Genomic DNA, 24,906 nt, shown 5'->3' with positions numbered 1-24,906 from the left:
TATTTCAAATTGATGAAGTTACCCAGAACGAAGCCCATGCTTTGTTCTTGCCTCCCATACTTCTTACTTGAAGAATAATTTAATTACTCGTTTAAATACTTGTTTTGACTGATGCTGTCAGACATGAAGCATTCAGAGCAAGTTCTGCGTGCTGAGATTGGAGCACACCCCCCCACACTGCTTCAGAGAATGGCTCACACAAATATAGCATAGATTAGAATTAAAAGGGGCTGCCACAGCTGTATCCTTAGAGGGCAAAGCTGTGAATTTAGGTAACAGCATCTTCAAGCTCAGGTGCAGTAACAGAAGATTTTTCTTTTGAGAATTTCAAAGCACAATCCCAGAAAGGGACATGCAAAATCTTCAGCATCTCTAAAATAAACCGAACCATCAGTCAGAGCACAGGTAACAACCTGTGTGAGTTTCTGTGCTTACTTTCTACAAACAAGATGGTGCAGCTCTCAGAGAAGAAAACAAGAACCATGCAAATTCAATGGCATCATCAGCTGCTTAGCCTCCAGAACAGGTTGACATGACAATCTTCTATGATTTAGCTGCTCACCCCACTCCAAAGTCCACTTCTGACTGCAGTAGCTCTGTTCCCTCAAGTTGTGTTTTTTGAAGCATTCACTTCAGCTTTCACCACTCTTCCTGCCTGCTTTGCAGGACTTGCTCTGCTCCTGTTCCCTCCAACCCTCCACTCCTGGCCCTGCCACCAGACAGCTCTGGGAAGAGACAGTCTAACTCCACCTCCAGTCAAAACCCAAGGGGCAACTGAAATGTGCCTCATGCATGTCAAGACTCAATTTTCATTTCACTGCTTGGCATTACTGGGAAGAGGTCCCTGAGGTCACTGGGCTCTTGATGTAACCATCACAGCGACATTCCTAGAATGAAGTGAACTGAAAACAAAGCAAACCTCCCCCCAGCATGGATCAGGTAGCCCTGCTTTTGAGGGGGCTGGGGAGGATAAGAGAGTGGAAATGTGGTGGTTAGGTGAACTACTGTCTTTACTAACTATTCATCAGCTAGGTGCTCAGTACACTGTGACTCACAGCACAAGTTATAAACTGACTTCTACCAGAAAGTGGGGGCATGAAAAGCCCAGAACAAGGGGGACAGCACTGGGGTCCTAATAACACTGGTACTTTTTAAAATCCAAAATTACTGCGATTCAACCAAACTTAGCTAGCCAGACATTTGCTGTAGCTAGCCATACACCTAGCTAGTCTGTATTTGTTAATAATCTGTGATAAAAGTAGTTATTCTAGCACTTTCAGACAGTGTAGCATACACTGTACCACTACTCTATTATACACACAAACCCACAACTGAGAATTCAGGTAGAGCAGTGTTCCTAATACATCAGCTTTGCCTGGCAACAGCACTTTCCCTTTGAACCCTGCCTGCAAAGAACTTCTTGGCCCTCAGGTCCAAATGGTTGCTCTGAGGCAAACTGAAGTGTTTCTGCAGTAAAGCCTTCAGCTAATTCTGCACTTCCAAGAATATTAATAAGAGTCACCATAAATAGAAAAGGAAAGGGAGCTATTTCTTGCCTTCTGCAACTCCCACCCCTCTGGGAAGGGGCTGCTTTCCTGGCATGTAAAATGCTGCCAAACACTTCTGGAGCATTGTCCTGCTGGAAGGGATTGCTCAGTTTAGGAGTGGATTTCAGCTGTCATTTCCAGGGACCCTCACCATGCTCCACTGCTGTACAAAGCCAAAGTGTGACACTACAGGCAATGATGAGGCTGGGGCATCAGGCCATTTAGAAAAGAACAAAACAGCAGCAAAACAGCAAGAAACACTAAATTTGCCTCTCTTCATTTGTTCAGTATCCCCTGTGCAGGTGAGAGTCCATCACCACTCCGCTTTCCCAATGCCATGAGAACAGTGCTGCAGGTGCTTATCTGCCTCTAAACCACTGATGAAGTGTGTTAGAGTAACCTGTTCCCTGCAGGAAACAGCTCCATCCCGGGATTCCCTAAGCTCACCAGGTTCCCAAGAGATGCTCCTGGAAGTAGAGCAGGCTCTTGCCTCTTCCTGTGGAGGGAAGTGCAGTGGTGCTCTGCAGATTCCAGGGCTGGAATGCCATCCCCAGTCAGCTGCCCACACCTGGGTCAGGGAAGCCCTTTTGCTGGGATACACACATAAACTGCACTGGGAAGTTCTCTCAAATCCCTCTCCATACAGAGAGACTGTTCACATACCCAGTGTTTTGACAAAAAGTACAACCCTGCCCATTTATTTCTGGTTGTGTCACTGTCCCACAGCACACCACTGTATTTCACAGGATCATGGAATTAACGAGGTTCCAAAAGCCCTTTGAGATGACTGAGTCCAACCTACAACCTAACATCACCTTGTCAACCAGACCATCCCTCTGGGGTCAGCACTCACCCTCCGGCTGTAAAAATACAAAGCTTTTAAAAAGACAAAAAGGATTATTTTAGGCAGCTGACACTGAGAATTGCCCTTTGAATCCTCCCCTCCTCCCCCAGGCCCCAGGAAGATTATTTTGTGAGGCTCTAGCTGCCACCCCACTGCTGGTGAGTCCCAAGCATTGCTGCTCACATCTTGTATTCAAACAAGCGCCATCCAGAACTGGGACAGCACTAAGGGAAAAAAACCAACCAGCATTTATTTTCATTCTGGGGACATTTCCTCACAATCCCAGGGCAGAGGCAGCTGAACTCAGGCACCTCTGTGGCACAGAGTGGGTGCAAAGTAAAGCTGAGATACGCCTGCACTGCGGTGAAAAGTGGGAATGAAGAATGAGCAATAAGGCAATTGGAGAAACAACACACTTGGAAAAGAGCCACACCAAAGGTTTTAATGCTGGAGCTGCGGAGCACGGAGCAAGTAGGAAGCTGAACAGGGTAACCACCCATAAACCATGGAGTGCTCAGCCACAAGGCTGGCAATCAAAATACCCTCTGGCAGTTTGGGAACGGGAGGGACATTACAGCAGTACCTCGGGAAACTACTGGCACACAGTCTGAGAGAGGGGCTGGCTCATGCAACCAATGGGCCTGTGACAACGTGTATTTCTGCTCTTTCTGTGTAAAAGCTTAGAGGAGGGGAAAACACACTTTAAATATTCAAGTATATTTAAATATATTTAATTTAATATATATATATTTTAAAAGAAACAAACAAAAACTCTTTTCTCTCCCCTTCAGCAGATCTTCACAGGACCCTGCAGGTAGGTTGGCACTTTAGCACCCTGTCAATGCATTCAATGACAAAACCAACGGAAACAACAAAGCAAACCTGCTCTGCGTGGGCAGCACAGGGACCAGCACGGGACACAAGGAGCACCAGTAAGGAGCACCACTGGCAGCACAATGGAGAACTTGCAACAGCAGAGTCAGGGGAAGGGCCAGAGAAGCTCAGGCCAGAGAGGAACCACAGATCCAGTGACTCGTCCTGCTCCCCCAGCTTTTCACAAGATCATGTCTCAAGAAGCTTAGCCTGTACCCCAGACCACACACCACCCCAGAAAGCAGATAAGGGCAGCAATGTCTGGTTTCAGGGGAGGACACCAGATTATTCCCCACTCATAGCACTAAATTTGTGGTAAAAGTAACAGCTGGTACGTTCAAGAAAGATACCTCAGGCCTCCTCCAAGAGTGTTTGGCTTGGAAGAGGAAATTCACAAGCAGAAAGGTAATTTTCCAAGGTAACATCTCCAAGCCTCTGCTGAACAGCGTGGGAGGGAAGTGTCAGTCTCACCCTGAGCATCACCTGCATCTGAGCTGAAGCTGAAAGCAGCATGTGGAGCTAAGCCAACAAGGAGCAGCCAAGCAACAAACAGCAGCTCAAGAAGATGTGGCAAGATGTGTCTCCCCCTCAGCAAGAGGGCCAGAGACTTACAGTTCCTGAAGAGAGTGACAAGGTTTTAAATAAAACTGTAAACCATTGTTCAAGGACAGTTAGAGGGTGCATGCTTCTTACAGTACCCATACAAGAGACTTATCACCTGTGGAATGAAGGTGATGACCTGTGAACATTGGGAAAGGTTAGCCTTCACACTTGAGCTCTAAGTTTCTTTCTAGTTCAGTTGTTACACCTTCCACAACCTGCCCTTGCTGTTCAAGAAGCTCTGTCTGTGAGGCTCTGCAGCACAGCCACAAGCTTAAAGACCAGTGTTCCTAGGAATAAACATTTTTTCCCATTCTCAGCCCAATGCCTTGGTGTTTTCTGGCAAATGAGGAAGGACCTGATTTGCAGCCCTGCTCCTGCAGCCTTCAGTTGGGAATACTCTTCCTTTGCCCTCATTAGCACTGCAAGGAGCCCTGCTTTGATCTGATACTTAATGGCCTGAGGCCAAATGTCTACAAGCCTCAGAGAAGTGTCTTACAGGAGAGAGCATCTGCCTTGAGATGCAGTATCAGGATCTTCCCACTGGTACAGGCTTCCAGCACACCAGGGCGTGGGACACTCATGATCCCGTCTGGCAGACAGCTGAATGCTGCACATTTTAAACATCCAGACAGCATCATCTGGACAAAGAGGACAAAAAGGGCTGCAACCACTATTTAAAGTAACTCAATATTCTTGTGTGTCTGATGGTGGGAGGCAGAGACATATTCCATGATGGACAATGAGGACCCACAAGGGGATAGCCATGACAAGCAACTTTTCATGGGTTAAATCTCATAAAAGCTTTTAACAAACCAAGTGTAAAACATGGCAGGAAGCTTGAACAAGGATGGAATTCTGATGTTTTATCCTGGGCAATACACAGCATATGCCTATTTATGTTCAACTGTATAAAACCTCTGGGGTTGGTGCAGCAGGCAAGGAGACCCACTGCTGCCTTTGCTAAAAAAAAAAACCTCCTGCTGAGTTCCCTGCCCTCCCTGAAGCAGTCTGTCCCTCTTCCCAGGGCATTATTCCAGAGGACTTCATTTCTTCATTTCATAGTGTTCAGCAGGCCCTGGGATCAACCACCACCGTGGTTCAGATGCACCTCTAAGTTGGCTGCAGTCTGCATGACACTACGTGGCCTTTGGGAATGCAACAAGAGCACAGCCTGTTGCTTCTTGCCACCGGGCAGTAATTATTACAAAAACCTACTGCACTCTTACTTCCAAATGCTCAGAGACAACCTTTTGCTGAATAAATGCTCTTAAGCACTAAGACGTATCGAAGCAGGCTGCCTTTGGCAAGTGACCCTACCTTGTGCTGTACTGGAAGCTGGGTTGTCCCTGACTGTCCTCACCACTGGAACTGCACTCCTGACATACGACAACCCTTGGGGTTCATGGGCTCTTCAGCCCTGGCTTGCCTGGGAGGAGGCAGGAACATCCTGCTGCCTTTGAAGCAGATGGCTGAGAAGGGCCCCGTGGTTTCAGGCACTCAGCAAGGTGCCAACGCCAGCTCCCGGCACAAGGGCAGCTACACCAACACAAAGAGCCAAAGGACTTCTCGTGTCTCTCCCCTCCACCCTCGTCCACTTGAAGGTAAAGAAGCAGCTGCACTCGACTGGTAAAAAAGACAGCACCAAGGTAACAGGAGTGTCCGAATAAAAAAACCACCTTGTGTCCAACTTTGGGATACAAAGTGAGCAGGTTGGTACCGGTGCCTGTCAGACGGACATGAAATGCCACCAGCTGAGGCACGGGGACATTGCCAGGGCAAGGGGGAGAGGAACACTAAGGTTTGCTTTACATTAACAGACATACATACCTAGAACAGCTACTCCTTTACAGCCTCATAAATTAGGGATCCCATAGAAAAAGGAGCCTCAAGGACATGCCAAAACCCTGCCATGCAAACCATGTTAATTATGATAATAGGCAGATTTTAATAAGCCAGTTCCTGGCTCCCAGACTTTCACCTATAAAACGCATATTTCCAAGGCCAGAGGATCTCAGAAATACCTTCCAGCCATCCAATTGTCTAAACCCCAGTGGCACACAAACTATGTTAGAGGGTTCATCACACCCCATATCCCTTTGAATTTTTTTAGTAAAAAAAATAAAATAAATCAGATGAAAGAAAATTCCTCCTCTGTAAACCCCAGCTAGTCACAGCAATGAAACAAATGTGTCTGCACAGGCGGTGTAGTGGCAAAGGAGACAGGAGGGCAAGAGAAGGGAGATGAAGGAACGGTAAATCATCTCCTCTGGGGAGCTCCTGGATTCCTGGCTGTGCGGCTCTGGCAGCTGACGCTGCTCTCCCTCCGGTGCCCTGGCAGAGAGTCCGGTGGCAGCGCCGCCCGCTCCAAAGAGCCGCCAATGCAGCCTGTTGGAAGCGCGGCCGTGCCGAATGTGGAGTGTGGAAGGTGAGGAGGGGGAGCTGCCGAGCGCTACAACCTCAGCTCCCGGTCGGGTTTCATGGAGAAGGGCTCCAGCCGCTCCCCCTCTGGCAGGAGGCTGTTCAGCCGCTCCATCAGCGGCACCGTCTGGTCGATGCCCATCTGGATCCGGCGCAGGATGGCAGACATCTCGTTGACCTTCTGGATCTGCTCCGCGTACTTGGCGTACTTCTTCTGGCGCTCCTGCATGAGGCTGTAAAGAGTTTCCACAGAGAGGTCCATCTGTGTAAAAACAACAAGCACAGCAGGGCTCATTAGGACAACTGCTGCCGCAGACCTTTCAGCACACTGTCATTCCCAAAAACAACCACCTTAGATGCTCCACTAACCAGAGGTAACAGACAGGTACAGAGGAGCTCCTCTGTCATAACCAGTCTGTCATGGAATGGGATGATTTGTAGTTGTATACCAGGGAGGACATAAGATGACCTCAGTTCTCCACCCAAATACCTAAATATCTGATCAGAAAATTCTTCATTTGCAGGACTGAAAGCCAACAGGTGCTGCCAGGGATTTCCCAATAAACCAATACACACATCCTCCAAGTTATCCAAACCCAGGGAACCTGTGCCCTCTGCCTACACCTGAACTATATTTCCACTGGAGATCATTCATTTGCAAGTGTTAAGCTCTACCATAGTTGCCAGTGTTCAATTTTCCCTGTTTAGCCAGGTTACTCTGCAACTAAGCCACAGCTGTTATTACCATCGTCATCTGGAAAACTCCTGCCTTGAGAGAGCCACAGTGGATTGCTAGTGTCCCTAATTTCCCTGAAACCCAAAAATAAGAGTGTCATAAGTGACCCCAGGAGAGACATTAAGTAAATTAGCCATGCAATTAAACACAGTCAGTAGCCAAACATGGCTCGAGCATGATGACAATGACAGGAACTGCAGTGCTGTTCCTGCCATTGAGTGATGAAGGCAGCCTTTATAATTCACAGCCCATTTTTCTCTTCAGCCAGACCTGCAATCTCCAGGCAGGATTCAGCCAGTACCTTACACACCAGCCCAGTCAGATGGTTTAAGCAGTTTTACACATCCTAAGACATACCACGTGTTCGAGAGCTCGGTAACACGGCTGCTCCAAGCCCTCAAGTGCACACTTGAAGCTCGGTTGCTTTGGCTCACTGTATCTGTGCTCGACAACCCCAGTGACTCCAATGCACTGGCTCTTCCAACTGGGATGTCTCTGTGGAAAGCAGTCCCCTCTCTTGGGACTCAGCACAAGCCCACAGTGGCTGTGAGTGAAGGGCAGGAGAGGACGCACACTGAGCAGTTTTAGCCCACTGCCACCTCTTACCACTGTTTTCCCAAACCTTTCCCATCTAATTACTCCCAGAGGAAGGAGGTCACTGCTCACCATGAAACAGCCTCAGGGAATTGATGCTGAGAACTCCTGGTCTGCCAAGAAGCACAGGTTCAAATAACATCCCTCTCCTGAACTGTGTGACAGAGTCAACCCATCCGGTGGAGGACAGTGACCATACCTGTCATCAGGAACAATACATTTATCAGTGCAGTGCTAAGAAAACGCATGGTGCTGACCTGACCTGACTTACACAGCACTGAACAGGCAGGTGCAATCCTGACCCCGTGTCCAGTGCTGTGGGTCTGTAGGGGAGAGCCTGCAGCAAGGGAGGACTGGGTGGAAATGGTGCAACACTGGAAGGCCCCGCTGAGGAGGGAGGTCCCAGCAGAGGGAACTCTGCCATCCCACTGATGGCAGCAAGGTTTGACACTGGGGATAAACTGCTGCAGCTGTATGTGCTCACAAATGTCCCTTTCAAGCCCTAGTCAAAAGTAGTTGGGCAAGAAAATATTTTATTGAGAAACCTCAGTCACAAACAGCATTGAAAACAAACACACAAGTTTCTGCTGAACTGTCACCTCCGTCAGAGCTGGATACAGTACCAATTGACCTTTAATTTCGCCTGTACTTTCTACTGCTCTCAGGCTGAATTCTTCCTCTTTGCCTCTGTGCTTTCCTGTGAATTCCTTCCTCCATGCCTTCATGCACGGGACAAAATAAAAACCAGCAGAGCAGGAAACTCCAAATAGAGTGGAAACAATTTAAGCCTACACAGGGGTTTCTATTAAAACCCCAGCTGAATAATTTAGTAGCTTGGCGCTAGCTCTGTAAAGAGGAGTGTGTAAAAAGGAGACCACCACCAACCAGCAAGTTCAATCCAGTGCCTAAAAACATCCTACCTAATGAGAGACAGTGGCCTGGAGGGGCAGCCAGTGGGAAACCTTCCAAAAGCCAGCACGCCTCATTAAATGCAGCAGCACAGGGACCTGGGCAGAAACCTCCTCTGGTTTTGAAGTTCTCCTCCACTGGCAGGTTCTCCACATGGCCTCACAGCACTGTGCAAGAAGCAAAGCTCGCACCTAACCAAGCTTTCAAGCAAAAAACACCCAAGGCCCCCCACTTTCTCTCCATTCCAATAATTTCCATCTGCTGACTTTTCCATCTGCTGACCTTGTGTATGAGTAACATCCACTTACTGGCAGGGAACGAGGGGAGAAGCTGATGTTGACCTGCAATAGGAAGAAGAAATGCAGAGGGGCCTTCCAAGCTCTTTGCTACCTTTGGACACGTTCACAACGGCCATAAAAAAAACTGCCTCACAAGAAAGAGAAAGGGTGGAAGTGAGTGTTTCCTATGGTTTCCTTACACCTACCATCCAAGTTTGCCTGCTGAGGGAGGCCACAGCAGCTACACAGCCAGAGACACAACAGGGAGGACTGAAGTCGAGCAATTGTGAGGAAAGGTCAATTTTTACTCAGTCTGAACCTGGTCTTTTTAACTTTTAAAAAAAAGGCAACTAATTAATTCTTGTAGATAAATGCCAATGTCTCTCTGCTGCTTTCCTTGAAGCAGGCCTAAGTACACACTTACATCCTTCCTGCCTCCTCCCCCTCCAAGTGAGCTCCTCCAGAGCCAGACCTTGTGCTTTTACCTCTCCTGGCATGCAGTCCCATTCCTCTGGCACTCGGACGGGGCCTTCAGACTCTGAGAATCAGCCCCATTTACCCACCACAGAGACTAAAACTGGCCTGCAGGAATCCATAATGAGCAGGGAACACGCATAAGAATCCACTTCATTCCTATCTATTTAATTTCATACAGTAGCAATAAAAAGCATCTGGAGAAGGGGAGCTGAGGTAGAGTCTGCTCCCTTGCCTACAGCCAAGGCAGTCCAAGACACCCTCGAGGGTCAATGAGTGAACATGCCTTCTCTGAACAGCTTCCATCAACTCCCACGTCCCTGACACAAAGCCCTGCCACATTCTCATCTGGAAAACATTCAAGTCTCAGCCTTCTTGCCCATCCCAGTCTGTAAAGCTCTCTGGGAAGCCCAGCAAGACACCCCAGCGCCAGTAGTTCTTCACTGTCCTACAACCATCTGAGAGTGTTTATTTGAGCCATTGTTTCTGCTCTGGTTGTTTCAAGCTTCCTACAGCGCCAGGCCACCAGAGCTGCAGACAACTCCCCATCACCCTGAACCCATCAGATATGACAGATGTGAAGCAGCATTGTCACCAGCCCCCTGACAACCTCACCATCACCAATCTGTCCTTCAAACATCACCACTCAGGAAGCTATGACCATCCCCAGCTTAGTGGTACAGAAGAGTTTCTCGAGAGTTAAAAGACTGGACTTGAAGCCTGTTCAGAAGCAACAGAACAAAGCAGAGGGCAGAGCCCAGCATGTGAGGTCAGAGTCCTAATGATCATCAAAGCAAGTGTTTCTGTCCCATGTGGAGTTGAAAAAAAAAGATGTGTTCTCAATGAAGGAGTGAGAGCTCCTAATGCATATGTTATTTCTTTCCAAAAATCATTTCTCCTGTCAAAGCAGCAAACCTGAGGCTGGACATGCCCAGAGTAGAAGACAGGATCTTTCTCCCCTTCCTACATCAAAAAGGATGGAGGAGTTTCTTCAGTTTTTCTTTCAGAAGCACAGGATTATTGCTTCCTAGGAGGCCAGGGATGGTCAACCCAGAGTGCCACGACCTTCCTAGAGAGTGTCCTGCAAGGAACCGCTCTTCCAGGAGTGGTCTCTGGCTTCCCTGGGCAGCAAGTGATTTCACCAAGTGTAGTGATTTCTCAGCTACAAGTGATTTCAGCTCTTGTGATTCAGCTCGTTGTGAAATCACCCAAGGCGAACTTGGGAACAGAGAGACAGGAGCCTCGTATAGCGGTTCCACAGAGGTGGCTTTTATTGTCCAGCAGCCCCTGTGAAGGGGAGGCCAGGGACAAGAACTCCCTGTTGAGGGGCAGAAACGGGGGGCTTTTATGGGAAAGGCAGGGGTTGGGGTAGAAACCAGCTAGCCAACTGGGTACAGGCTATTACCATAGAGAAACAAGGCCTGCTGGGGGTGGTTCACTTTCTCACCATGACCCAGAGGAAGGTTGCCTATCTCTGGGGAAAGTCTTTTTGCCCTCAGGCCTCTCTGCTCCAAGGGAGTGCAGAGGGCTCTCATGCGAAGGGCTCACAGCCCTCCACACAGGACCATAAAAATGGACAAGCCTAACGCTCACCCTCCAGGCATGACACACTTTTTTGTACAGCCAGTGACATTCAGAATTTGTGTCTGTTTCTGTTTCAAAGCTCATGCCTCCTCTGTGGATTATCATCAGGCAGGACACTAATTTATGCCTCAGCTTCGCATTAAAACATGAAATGACATCTACTGGGCTTTTTTTTTGTCAAATGAAAACAGATTAATAATTACTTCTAACAACAGTGCAAGATGGATATTTCCTCACTTAAAAGGGCCCCAGCACAGCCCCTCCTACTACACCATTCACATTGTCAACCCTAAGAGTCTCCTCCGCATTACACAGGCCCATTTGTAACACCACACTGATAAAACACAAAAAAACCTGAGGATACTGTCAGACATCTTGCACACCATAAATTCTTGCATTCATTTAAAAATTCTTCTTGGCCCACACTGCCAAGCAGAATAAAGACATTAATTTAGCCCACAAAAAGACTGAGGTCAGCACTGGCCACTGCCCAACTCTTTTCAAGAGACCACACTGAAAACAAACCTGTGACTATATATACATATATATATATGCACACACACACACACATATATATACACTTCTTCCCTGGCATGGTTTTATAACACCCCTGTCATGGGCACGTGAGTGTCCTGAGCTCTTGGAAAGAGATGTCACATCTTGTCAGTTCAATGACTGAGAGACTGAAAACTGCAGCTAGACACATTTTCCCCAGTTGCAGAACATGCAAATGCAATCAGAAGTTCATTAAACTTGGAATCAAGTTTCTAGAGAGGCACTGCTGACATTCATAACAAAACAAATACATCTCATAAGCGGATGTTTGGACATTCCCAGCTTTTCCAGTCCCTCCTAAAATGCCAGTAAGGCAAGAAGATGTTTTTGCTTCCCCCCACATTTAGTAACAGTCTTCAAGAGCTCAGCCAGACATGCATTTGTCCTGTGTCCTTCTGTCCCAACAATTTCCTCACAGCGCCCATCCCCTATGGCTGCCCCTCCAAAATACAAAGCTATTAAGGTGCAATCTTTATTCCAGAAAGTTCTTTTGCTACAGCAGCATTCCGAGCACAAGCAGCCTTTCCTTCACATTGTCAGGTGCTTGACTGGGGTTAAATGAACATCTTCCTGCAGCTGCACACAAACCACATCAGAAAGTGGCAGGCAGGAACATGACTGCATGGAGTATTAGTCACGATGTGCTGGTGTGAAAATACTTCTCAATCAACACACTTAAAACTGAAGACAGCTCCTCTTTCTGTACTGCCTGAAAACAAATGTGCTCAATGAATGGCTTTTTTTCCTCTTCCCCTCTCTCTTTGATAATGTCACGCAAAGTCAGCACAATAGATCGTGATGACTTCCTGATGATAGGAACATCCTCTGTTCCTCCCACTCGGCACACACTGGTAAGTGATAAACTGAGCGGGCAGCTTCTGTGCCAGGGTACCAAACAGAGATGCCCAGCCAAGGATCCCACACCCTTCTCTTCAGCTTCAGCCATGAGTACAGCTCTCATGGAGCTGTATCCTTCCTCTGCCCCACTGCCAGGTAAACAACTATAGTTTGTGTTCAGGTTTTCCTTATCACATCTAAGACCAAATCCCATGACAAAATATTCCTTTTGTTCCCTCTGTGATCTGTTGTTGCTGTAAAAAATTGCTAAGGGTTATTCTGTCTAAGCATTGCACAGATCATAGTTGAGTTAGAGAATGAAGAGTAACCATTTTAACTGACTCTGGAACTGAGTTAGAGCAATATTAATAGGTACATCAAGGCCCTTACTCCTAAAGACCTAAATTCAACCCATGCTTAGTCCCTTAGTACTATAGTAGATACATTATAACAGCTATCAACATAAAATAAGCTGCTGCACCTGTAGGATCAAGATTTAATTATTTTGGGAGGCCTTGGGACACACAAAAGCATTCAGAATTCCAAAGAATAACAAGGTTTATTCTTGAAATAAGCTTTTCCACCTTTATGCCAGTGTTTCCCTGCCTATTGTGTTATTGAACAGGATGTGTTTGTCACTCCAAGAGCGTGGCCTCCTCAGCCCACACCTCCCTCCCAGCTCCAGCTGGAGCCCCAGAGCCACCAGCACCCCTCTGCCAGCTGGCAGGCCCCCAAGATTAAGTAATGGCTGCTATCACTGACTGGTGCTAAAAGAAGAGTCCCAAAGCTATGACTGAAACAATACCTACCTCTTGCCCAGACCTAATGAACCCACAGACTTCCAGGAGTTTAAAAAACCAGCAGGGCCCCACTTCAAAGAGGCAGGAGAAGATGGGCAGCAAAACCTGACAGCCAGGGGAATACCTGGTGCTGCAGGTGCTACAGCCAGCTCTCCAGTTTGGACACATCTCCTATCACAGTCTCATTCTACTGCTCTGTCTTTTCTTATATTTCCCTCAACACCACAGATATCCATCATCTTTGTCTTTCAAAACAGCTACACTATTCACAAAAGCAAGTGAAACTCAGGGCACTGCAAAGCAGCAGTCACAACCTCCTCCTTCAAATGAGCTGAATAATCACAAGCTTACTTCTGCACCTAAGTCCTCAAAACAGAGTCTTCCCAGCCTCTCTCTTTTTCAGTGGTTTGGTCTTCTGGCCCATGAGCTGGCCTGACCACCAGTCTGACAGTCACAAATCAGCAGGATCACACGATGAAAAGCACCATCTCTCCCCCTGCACGTGATCCTGAGTTCTAACTCAGTGTTTGCTGTGGCTGTACCAGACTTAAATGCCCAGGATTCTTGAAACAGCAGAAAGGAAAAAAAAAATCTGATTTTACCAGTAAGCTTTCTAAACTGTCACCAAGAAAAGATCATAGTAATTTCTAGCTCATTGTCTTTGATTAATAAGAACACTTTTTTAGAGTTTTCATTTGCTGTTTTTGTAGAACAATCTACATCCATCTAAGAAGTCACCCCTAAAATTTATCATGGTTAAAAATGTTAAGTTATATCCTGAGCATCAGAAATGCTTCCATACCTAATCTAAACAACCAAGTTTAAGAAAAATAAATACAAATACTCCACCCAAACAAGATTATTGCACCTGTGTGTGCAATGTTCTCAGAAAACCTCTCTTTTGTGGAATATAATTCCACAGGAATTAATAACACATTCCTGATCTGTCTTCAATTAGCTGTTCCTGGAAAAGAAAAAATATGTATCTGTTACAGATCTATTGCCTAAATGATAGCTTGCACAACTCTTATTTCAGGCTACCTAATAATTCTTCTAGAAAACACACCCTTCAATTTCCTCGTTTCTTGATTTTATACTGCTGACACACTGCTTGCCCACAACACTCCTATCTCCAGCCAGAGCTTGAATGTTACAGGACAACAGCACTTAAAAATGCTGTTTACCCCTAGGGGGTTATTTTATAATAAATTTCAGTTTTGTACTTGCAACATGTCAGAATGACTAGCTTTAAGCAAGTTGTTTTTCCCATCACAAATAAGCTTTGATTTGAAAAGAGATACACACTATCATTAATGAGATGTTTCTCAGAAAACATCACCATTCTCATTTCAGAGTGAAAATAGTCATCATCATTACATTTGCAAGCCATCTGCTATTTATTCTCAGCTTCACACATGGGAACTGATAGCTGCAGGTCTTCTTTTCCACATGTCCTACAGAAGTCTTTCAAAAGGGAATGGTATTGCTGTGTTTAGTCAGGGTTAGACACACTAGAAGAAAATTATATTTAAGTAGAAAATGCTCTTAAATCTGTTCTCACAGAATGCAAAGGAGCTGAGTTTTAACTATTGCTGACTGTGTGTGAAGTTCTAAAAGGATTATCTAAGACTCCCTCTTTTTCTCTGGGGAACTGCAGACAAAGCTGGGTTCACGCATCCTGACACACTCCCACTGCCTGTCCAACACATCTGGGTGCATCAGACCTCCTCCACGTGCTCTGCACATGCCTTGGACACATGCAAGCAGGCTGAAGTGTTAGATGTGCATGGACATGAGCCCAGCAGTCAGGAACTGGGGATTTCTGCACACCTGAGAGCCCTGATGAAGCTTGTGCTCTTTTCCTGCGAGCCACATTTCTCATATGAAAAATCAACTTCCCTTCACCAGGGAAACTCAAAGGCATGTCAGTTCTAACAAAGGCAGTCAGTGATAACCTGAAAAACTCCTGAAATATCTATTTGTAGCTTTACATCAGTGCTTCCATGTTTGATAAGCACATGAAATGAGCCAAGTACACTCCAGTGATGTTAAGGGGAGGATCTACTCCTTCATTCCCAGAAGAGAGACTTTCAAGGCTGACTCCACCATACGTCCACAGTGCTGAAGCTCAGATGTCCCAGCAATTTTCTGGAGGTCACAACATCTGGATAGTAAATCTCTGGCTTCAGGAAAGCCTCAAGGAAATCTTGAGCACTGTAGATTGTTTACAGACCAAGCTCTTTTGAGGCTATAGACCATTGTTGAAAAGACGGTAACAAGAGTACAAACCATCAGAGATCAATGACTCACACAAAAGTTCAGTGTGTCAGTAGTGCCACCTCTGATCCACTCTGAGCATTCATTTTTACTGTACTCAGCTGCAGTGGCCTCAAGATTCACAGAAAGCTGAGTATTTCTTTCTTCTTTTTTATGTCTACCAACGCATCTCTAGAATGAATTGATCAAATGCAAGAAGGCATTTGAAAATTTGTACTACCATCTAGCAGAACTTGTAATTGAAAATAAGTAGCTCATCTTCAGTTTCTGTGTAGCCTTAGGTCAGGTGTAAGGAAGAATTAAATTCTATGGACTGGAGTAAGCAAAAGAAAAAGAAAGCTATGACCCAAGAATCCTTTCTGACTTCAACAAATTCTTTACCATATACTGCTGTTATATTGATTTTTTTTACAACTACTACCTGAGCCTCTTTTTCAGCTGGAACTCATCTGATTTGGGATTTTGTCTTTTAGACAATTTGCAGCAGCAAGTTCCAGCAGCCACTCTTTCAAATGCATCACTTGCTGTTTCAGTAAGTTAAAAAGTCTTATTTTTTATCCAGTTCACTACAGTTTTGGCACAGTTTATACACGTGATTACAGGGAATTCTACTATACTACAATTCAGCATTTTATCCAGGCTTCTAGAGGCAGATGACGCATCCAGTCAGGAGCAATGCCCACATGAATGAATTAATTAATAGTAAATCATATGTTTCATACCTCCAGAGCAGCGCTGCAATAATGGCTAATAAATGTTCTCATGTAGAAGCATTCATGCCCCAATGGCACAGAAACATTTAGGAAACCCTACCCTTCATAAAAAGCAAGATGGGCAGATTACTGGCACTAAGGCTTCACAATGCTTTCAACATGAATTCATCTCTGCAGATCACATCTGATTGTTATCAAAGTGCTAATTATGGGGCTGCTAACACAAGGTCCACCCTGCTCCCTCAAGTCTACCAACTACCATCTTTAAGTCATCAGTGCAACTCCAAATATTTGCAAGTAAGGCTGGCTAACCTGTCTAAAACAAATATTGAACTGCTGAAAAGCTTCTAGCCAATATTCCTGGCACCTCCACACCCCACCCCAATTCTCACTTAAGGGCAGAGTTGACACCTTGAAAATTTCAATTCAACACTGGAACAGGAGGTAATAGTTAAGAATGAAAGCTTGTCAATTGACTTTTCCTATACCAACACAATCCTTCAGGGAGGGAGAAGACCATTTTTAATCTACATTAATGCCAAACTTATTTAGAAAGAGAAATCGTATCATTTTCTACCATCATTTGACTAAGCCAAACAAGTGAAGCTTTTCCAGTTTCCTCCCCAAGGTTCTCCACCCCCCACATATCCTTACAGCCCTTGTCTTGTGTTATGAACTCTCCTTCCTTGAGCATTATGAGAGCTGCACACAGTGTATCAGATGAGATCCCTCAGCTTTGTGCAAGACAATCAGCATACTCTCATTTCTCCTGGAAGTACAAGCTGTGATACACCCCAGACTGATAATTGCTTTCTTCCTATCTCAAATCCATTTCATGCCCAAATCCAACATTAATTCTGCTAACTCTGTAATGAAATCTAGCACTTCTTATTCCTGAAGTTCTTATCTGAAGTTCCACAATGTTGGGGCAGGGGGTTGTTGGAGGTTTTTTCCAATGGGAAAACAAGGCTAGAATAAGAAATCCAATTTCCTAGTCTAAGCAAGCTGTGAGAAGGAACTGAATTATATTCTTTCTGCTACCTGATGATCATAAGCTCTGTGCACTAACTCCAGTGAAAGTGTTACTAAAAGGCTTTGCATGCCAGACTTGGGATCTTCAGTGACAGTTTCTTAAGCACCTAAGTTCTCTAACAACACAAACCTTTCTGACTGCTAGATGCTTGTTTAAACCTAATTTTCTTCCTTGGAAATTCAGTTGTGGGAAGGATGCCAGTTTGGATCTTTCCTCAAAAGGCCATAAAGCAGAAGAGAAGGGAACATGCTAGAACTGATTGCACACATACATTCTAGGAGCAAGGGACTGGTTTTTTTATGACACCAGACGAAGCAGTGCATGTCAGCAAAACAGATTTCAGACTGTCACCAGTGCAAACAATCTTTCCTCTTCCTTCATAACTGCTAGATCCCTTCATAAAGTTCATGTACAACAGAGCACTGGCCATCTGCCTCAGGCATACAGTGCAAGACATTAATTCTCTATATTAAGGTAACAATTGTGAAGCCTTTTCAAGAGCATTTTCACATTTTGGTACTGGCTGGTTAAGACACCACCCCACCACTTAGGTATTCAAGCTACTTGCACATCAGAGTGGAGAAAAATGAGCAAGATCAACTAAAGGACGTGAAGCTTAATATGTTTCCAGCTTAATAATCCTGTGCATTTATTTCTGCATGATGGTGCCTGTTGAGATTCCAGTCTTTATAAACAACACTTCATTGCTGATGAGAGGAGAAATAAAGAGCTGGATAGATTGTCCTAGTCCCCATCCATCAACTTCCAAGATGCCAAGGACTAAATTTTAGGTATTGATTTCTTACAGAACACAACGCTCCCTAGTTTTTTTCTAAAAGGCAGTGTGGCATTACATCCCTTGAAAACACAAGTGGCATTTCAACCGAGGTTCTTTCCCTTTTCAGAAATATCACAAGGAATTCTCAGGCCACTTTCCCTGGATTTGGGGAATTGGTAATTTAAGTCTGTGAACCAAAAGACTCAATTTTGCTTGCAAGTTAACACAGCCTCATCTAGAAGATCTTTATATGTTGTGCCAAAACTAAATACATCTCCATTTTCACTTTTACCAGGCTTCTTTTAACAGGGTTACTTTTGACTCCCTAAGCGTTCCCCTTTAATGGGCTGAAAGGTAACTTCATGGGCTGATCCATATGGCCTTAAAGCAAAGGCCTGAAGCTGAAGATGCATTTTGGACTCAGTAAGGCCATTTATCTTTTTCTGGCCTAATTCAGTTTAGTCAGAAGATGCATCACTCAGAGCATGTCTGCTGAAAACAGATTTCACAAACAGTCTTGGAAACTCAGGTCTGAAACCACCTACAGGGAAACCATAACTAAGAGGAATGGCAATAAACACCTCACTCAGCAGAGTCCTGAAGCAAAAAAAACCAAAGACCAGGCAAAAAACACCTCCCCGAAACTTCCCCTTTATTTGAGTCCATTCCCTGAAGGGACACTACTCAGCTGTGACTGGAGCATGGGATGAATCCCAGGCACTTCAGATCTTTCTGCCCATGGAGGGGTGGAATTAGGAGAAGTGCCTGTAGTGCTTCACACAGTAGAAGCTCTGTGTGCTTACAGCAGAAGTGCACCTTGAGTCTCACCACAGCTTTGCCTGACATAGTCCCCAGCCAGGCAACATCCTTCCAAAGTTTCTGGCCCAGATCTCATTCATTCCTGCTCATGGAACAGCTTCCTGCACTTAGGACAGCTTTTCCCTTTATCACCACCTTAAGGGACCTTGCCCTTAAATTTCCAGCAGGGAACATCAGACTTCCACAAGCTCTCCCTACCACAGCCAGCCCTCCCACCCCTAAGGAGAGGGGTTTAAAGCCATGGGCCCTGCCCACAGCAAACCCATCATTCCCTTAGGGTGAACAAAACCATGTCCATGACTTCTGCACACCACATTTCCCAGCAGGTTTTGCCACAAATGATGGGGTGTCCCTGATAAAAAACCACTTTATGTCACAGAAACAATGTAATTGCAAATAAAGGTCAAAAGGCCACACAGCATTCACAAAAAGATAAACTGAAATCCCTAAATCCCCAAATTGTTGGGCACATGCAGTGACAAGAATAGCTGAATCACAATCTATGAGTATTAAATGCACGAGATAAGCTCCAACATGCTTGTATATAATGCTGGTGTATAAAAGTGGTTTTCTTGTCAAATGCATTAGATTTTCTGCTTATAGGAAATAATGATTGAACTTCAGCTCATACTTTTAAAAAGCTGAAATATATTGGGAGATGTGATACTGTGCTTGTGTGGCTGCAAAAGTTATTTATTTGCCAAATATTAAGGGATGTATTTCTGGATAATTTAACTTAATACTAGAGAAGCCTATCACATTTACTTTTTTGCAGCAAGCTGATGAAGAAAAAAAAAAAACCCAAAAAAAAGGAAACCAAAACAAGTCAAATGCATGTTCAGGCTGTTCTGGAGCATTTGTTCAAAATAATGAGCTATTTCCATAGAAGAATTCATAGGTATGAAACAACCCATACACTGCAATTTGCTGCATGGCAAACCAGTTACTGATATTAATGCCTGCCTGGACAAAATTTATTTAACTGTTGTGAATATAGAAGTAATATTTATTATATTTGAAAATGTGGGGGGTTTTCCCCAACTCCCCTGCATAGATGTGTGCCAGCTTGGACTGAGACATTTAAAATTTCATCTAGTATTGTAAAAACTGCTCTGTTTTCAAAATGATGGGCAGTCTGGGATTCCTATAGCAATAAAAGCTACAAATAACACTGCATTAACATTTGTTTTCAAGGCAAAGCACCAGAGCCCTCCCAGTAATCCATTTTCAAATACATTTTAAGCACAGTGTATCTAGGAACTGGTTTGCCTTTAAGGGTACATCGGATACTCAAAACCACAACCTCCATGACAATGCTGCAAGTCTAATAAGAAATGCTGAAGATCTTTTCACTCAAAGTGTCTTTGAAAGGAGCTTAGAGGGCTTTCAGTTTCCCTTTTGCTTTCACATAAAAAAGACAGGCCTCAATTTTCACGTGTGACTAGTAATTTTTGGATGCTTACCTTCAGATATTTTGTAAGATGTGATTTTTGAGAAGCTTCGCACCTTGTGCACAAATAATTGTTTTTTGAGGCGCTGAAACCAGACTGTTTTGAAGACACACCAAATCATGAGCCCTTTCTGAAAAAGTAGCACTGTTCCCCAGCTTTTACCTATTCTACTTGTTTCCCATTCCCTGGTATTCACCATCCCTTATCACATGACTCCTGAAATTCTCTCCCTGGCACCCAAAACAGATGACTTTCACTGGTAAGGACTTAATGTAAAGTAGTCCTCTCTCCACGTAATTTGCTGCTTTTCCTCCAGCCATACCTTTAGAGCTGGTCAACACTTGCCTTCAAGCTAATCTTGTCAGAAACCCTCTGTTCTGCAGATCACAAAACTGGGGCAGACACTCCTCGTGAAGAGAACACATGTGGCTCTATCAAACCCACAGCAGGTGGAGTTCCTCAAAACTTCAGAGTTACCATGCAAATCTATAATATTTTCCCTAAAAAGATGCAAGCACATCCTCCTTTTTTTTCTTGACAGTGAAAACAAAACCTCTTGTCATAAAAAAAATCACTCCCTTCCAAAACCAAAACTCATTCTGGTATGAAGAACTGCTGAAAAAAGGTACCTGAGTCAACCACCTTCATCCATATCTTCAATTCTTTCCCCTTCAAGGAATACATTGCATAAACGTATTTCTGCTTGAGAGAGAACAGTCACAGCCACCGGGAAGTTGCACAGGTTCTGCATTTAGGAGCACATATGGATCCAGCCAACACTGCAAAGCAATTCTGGCTAAACTGGGAAATGGGATGGAGAGCAAAGCAAGACTATACTGCTCCCTGAAGGTACGGAACGTCAGCTGGGTGTGCTCAGATCTGCAGTCACTACTGGCACGCAAGTAGGGCTTTTTCCCTTAGCTTATTCTCTCTCCTATGAAGAACCATTGTAATTCAATGTGTGCTGATTTACAAACCACCCCAGTCAATTCTGAGTTATTGAGGACCAATTAATTTACAGCAGTACTTCTGAGTTTTGACAGAATCCAAGAAACTTCTTTCCTGGCAACACAGACAATGGACAAAAGATATTTGCCCTGGGACATTTTGTCAAGGAAAGACTAAAAAAAAATCCTGGCTGCAGGCAGTGTGAGTATAGCATATTATACAGCAGGACTATTACTCGCTGAGTACAGTTAGTGAGAGTCTGAGAAGTGAACACACCTCAGACAAATGGTGGGAAATCAGACTGAAGCTCACTAACATTTTGTAGAAAGTTAAAAAACATTAGTCACTTGACAAGTCTGTTATCAGAAGAAAAACACTTCAGTATTTACAGTGTTAAAGAAAGGGAAAAGGAAAGGCTACCAAAATGAGGATAAAAGAATTTACTGTCTCAGCTCGTGCACACATTCTGCTTTTCACAATACACTTGATTTTCTCTTTCATTTTTATGCTTTACTAAGGGTCAAAGCTTTGTGTACATGGCAAAACTAAATCATTGCTGACAAATGGGTGAAGCCAAAGGCGATTTCCTTTGTCTACACTTGTAAGGAGAGACATCCCCTGCTCTGGTTCAGCTGCACCCTGTGTTGTCAACAACTGTCAGCAGTGGTTGGATTTAGTGCATCAAGGAAAGCCCAAACAATTTGGAAAGAATGATTCAAGCTGAGTGGGTCCCACCCAGCTCCTCCAGAACACACATGCAGAACAGCCAAAGAAAGAAAAACATTTCAAAATTATTAGGAAAATGAACAGTAAAAACCCACCAGATCTGGCAGAGGGACTGAAAGCATCTGAAGTTACTTAAAAGTTGTAACCAAAAAAAACCAAAAAAACCACCCCAAAACAAACAAAACAAACAAACCACAGCTGATTTGTCAGTTCCCTGACTTAGAGAATTCCCCATCTCTCCATCACTTTGTCAGTGGAGTCTTTTATAAAGAAGCTAGTGAGAATAACAGTATCATCATTTAATTTATTTAGATGAAAGATAATCACAAGCCTTACGAACTGGAAGAAGACCACCGTAACTAATTTGAAAGGGACTCTGCCACTTGCCGTGTAGAAGACAAACCCAATCAATTAAAACAAAACACCAATTAATGAAGATTGTACTGGTGGTGTCTACCATGACTTTAAATCATGTCACTCTTCTCTCTCACACTTTAACAGCCAAAAGAATTACAATCTGCTTGGATTAATGCAGTACACTGTCATTAGGCTGGCAATTAAATCCCTTTTCTGAGATTGTGTGATCTGAGTCACCAACATCTGCAAATATCTTTACATCTTGTGTAATAGCTGGCCTTAGATCTTGAGACACCAAAGTAAAAAGGCCTTTTTAATGCTTCCCACATTATTCTGGACTTACAACTCCACGATGACAGCAGCTTCTCAAAACAGCCCATGAATCAAATTTATTACCCAGTTTGTCATGTGGGATTTTCTTAACGCTAAACCAATAGAGCAACAACAAATCAAGGTCAGTGTTTATACTGCGTGCATAAAAATTAACCACATGCTCAAAAACATTTTTTTGACACTGAAAAGGTATTTGGTCTCAAGGATTTTTGACATATGCAGCATTCACCAGCTCTTCTGCACATCTGGCAGTATCTGAGAAAACACCTCAAGCAACATTTCCCCCTCATGCCAGTCTGTCTTGACTTAAAACAAAAAAATAAATCTGGCAGCCATTCTACTGCTTCCAACATCAGTAGTCACATGTGAGAAAGACAATCCCATTGCAGGATGCTCATCCCAGGAACTAATTCAATACCAAATAGTATAATTCAATATTTAAACAGATCAGTGGTTTCCAAATGATGGTTTAGTGGTAAAAGCAGCAGCACAGGAGACCTTTTTGCCATAGAGGTCAGAAATGAGATGGCATGTTACGGGCTTTGAAAATAAGTCTAGCTCTACAAATCCACTACCTTCTCCAGCCATAGAAGATGTTAAGATAACTGTTTCCTTCCTTAAATTAGAGCCTAACCATGGGGCATAATAAAATGTATGCTATACAGACGTAAACAAGGAATGCTACCTTAAAAGCTTCAGTAATCTTTTACTTCCCCAAGAGCTGCTTGCAGCACTTGCCATTCCAGAGCAGCAGCCGCTGCTTACAGCCAGGCCTCCTGAGGCACAGCCAGCAAACAAACACCGTGACAGTAGCCACACTGAGAACCCAGGGACACTTGCAGGGCACACCCACAGGGCTCCTCTGTCCTACAGAGGCTGCTCTGCAGGCGGCTGCAAGGGACCCAGGGCCACGCCGAGCCAGCCCCCACGTTCCCGGTACGCGGCCCCGGCCCTTCCCCGCCCCACACCTCCTTGATGCGCTTCACCAGCGCGTTCTGGTCGAAGGCCACGGCCTCTGCACACTGGTGGAGGTGGTCCTGGTAGCGCAGGCACAGCTGCAGCACCTGCTGCGGGTCCAGCTTCTCCAGCTTGGCATTGGTCGGAGACGTCTGCCCACTGAGGAGTCCTACAGAGCAAAGGAAGGCCCAGAGTGAGTCTGACTGTTCATACAACTAGTTTAGCTGCAATCCAAGAGACAGCAGAACAAACCCGGCAGACAAGATTTATGAGGGGTGATGAAAAGCTAATTCAGAATCATTCAAGGATGTTTCAAATTTATAGCAGTGCATAGAACAGTTTGCCATAAAGCTTGGCCCTCCCTGACAAAACCTAAACAGACTCTAAATGCAGGTCCATAAAGCACATCTCCCAGGTTTTCAGCCATATGCAAGTCCCGTTTTTTCTCCTCCACAAGCAATCCTAAACTGTGAAGAATGAGCCCTCTCCTCATCTATGTATGCCAAAGGGAGTTGAGATCTGCATTCCCAGAAGGGCACTGGACTCATACTATTTTCACCAGACTCACATTGCCAAGACCAGAGCTCTAAAAATTCATTGGTCCCCCAAAATAAACCTGAGTAAACAAATGGCCCACCTTAAGTTAAATTATTAGGGGTGACATGTCTGCATTTTGCCTACCTTGCCTTTTTTAAAGCTTCAGAACTCTTTTACCTTCTAAGGCTTTTCTTTACACTCTCAAAGACTAGCAATATACCTCTTTTTGTTTCTTTAATATGAAATTAAGATTCCTACCTACAAGCATGACCAGATTTCACAAAAAGCTCACAAAAAAAAGACATTGGACTTAAAAGTGGGACGCTGGTAATATTCAGAGGAGCAAAACTGCCCAGAGAAAATTTCTCCTGCCCATTGTTTGTTGCCTACATAGTGCAACTTGAGAATGTTTGCTGAGCTCAAGCATGTGTGTGCCACACTGACCGCCTTCCCCACAGCAGCTGGAAAAAATGACACTAAGCTCTCAGGCCACCCTTTTTTTGCCATTTCATTTGCTTACTTTAATTTGATTTTCCTTCAGCATTAGCACAACTTTTTTCTTGTTGGGACACCATCTGTGACAAACTGCACATACACACAGCATGCTTTTCCCAAAACATCCATCAAGCTATGTAAACTGAATTCAGTGACTGCATGCATGTGCCCTCTGGGACTCTCATTTTACAGACAGGAAAAGACATTAAAACAGCAAATGTAAGCAAGTATCACACTAAGCAATTAAAAAGTAATAAATGCCAGTTATTTGGATTGGAAAAGCTCTTCTAAGAATGTACCTCAGTGGGAAATGGAAAGTATTTTGAATGGCCCCCATGCCTATTGGAAGCTCCAACTGGTAACATCGAGTTCTTGCCAAAGCACAAGAACAAGATAGAAACCAAGATGCAAGTAAGAAGCAGCTTATGAA

At 44.5% G+C, this 24,906-nt stretch overlaps 1 protein-coding gene across 4 annotated transcripts in view; it reads right to left on the bottom strand.

Moving 5' to 3' along the window:
• Positions 1-2,807: 2,807 nt before the first annotated feature.
• The window catches only part of BORCS5 (BLOC-1 related complex subunit 5), a 64,618-nt gene continuing 42,519 nt past the window's right edge, over positions 2,808-24,906 (bottom strand). The window contains exons 3-5 of one of the 4 annotated variants that reach the window (XM_042051197.1): positions 23,456-23,613; positions 7,688-7,814; positions 2,808-6,547 (exon numbers count right to left, since the gene is read on the bottom strand). In XM_042051197.1, the coding sequence (XP_041907131.1) occupies positions 6,036-6,547; positions 7,688-7,814; positions 23,456-23,613 (797 nt within the window). In that variant the 3' untranslated portion in view covers positions 2,808-6,035. The remainder of the gene's footprint in view (positions 6,548-7,687; positions 7,815-23,455; positions 23,614-24,906) is intronic. The other 3 variants (XM_042051198.1, XM_042051200.1, XM_042051199.1) reach the window with 3 other exon arrangements.

Source organism: Corvus kubaryi, unplaced genomic scaffold (genome assembly GCF_017639235.1).
Source record: "Corvus kubaryi isolate FWS band 111438036 unplaced genomic scaffold, C.kubaryi_AGA036_p1.0 74, whole genome shotgun sequence".
Taxonomy (NCBI): domain Eukaryota; kingdom Metazoa; phylum Chordata; class Aves; order Passeriformes; family Corvidae; genus Corvus; species Corvus kubaryi.
Note: the sequence above shows the minus strand (reverse complement) of the source record. Positions and strands in the feature narration are given on the sequence as shown.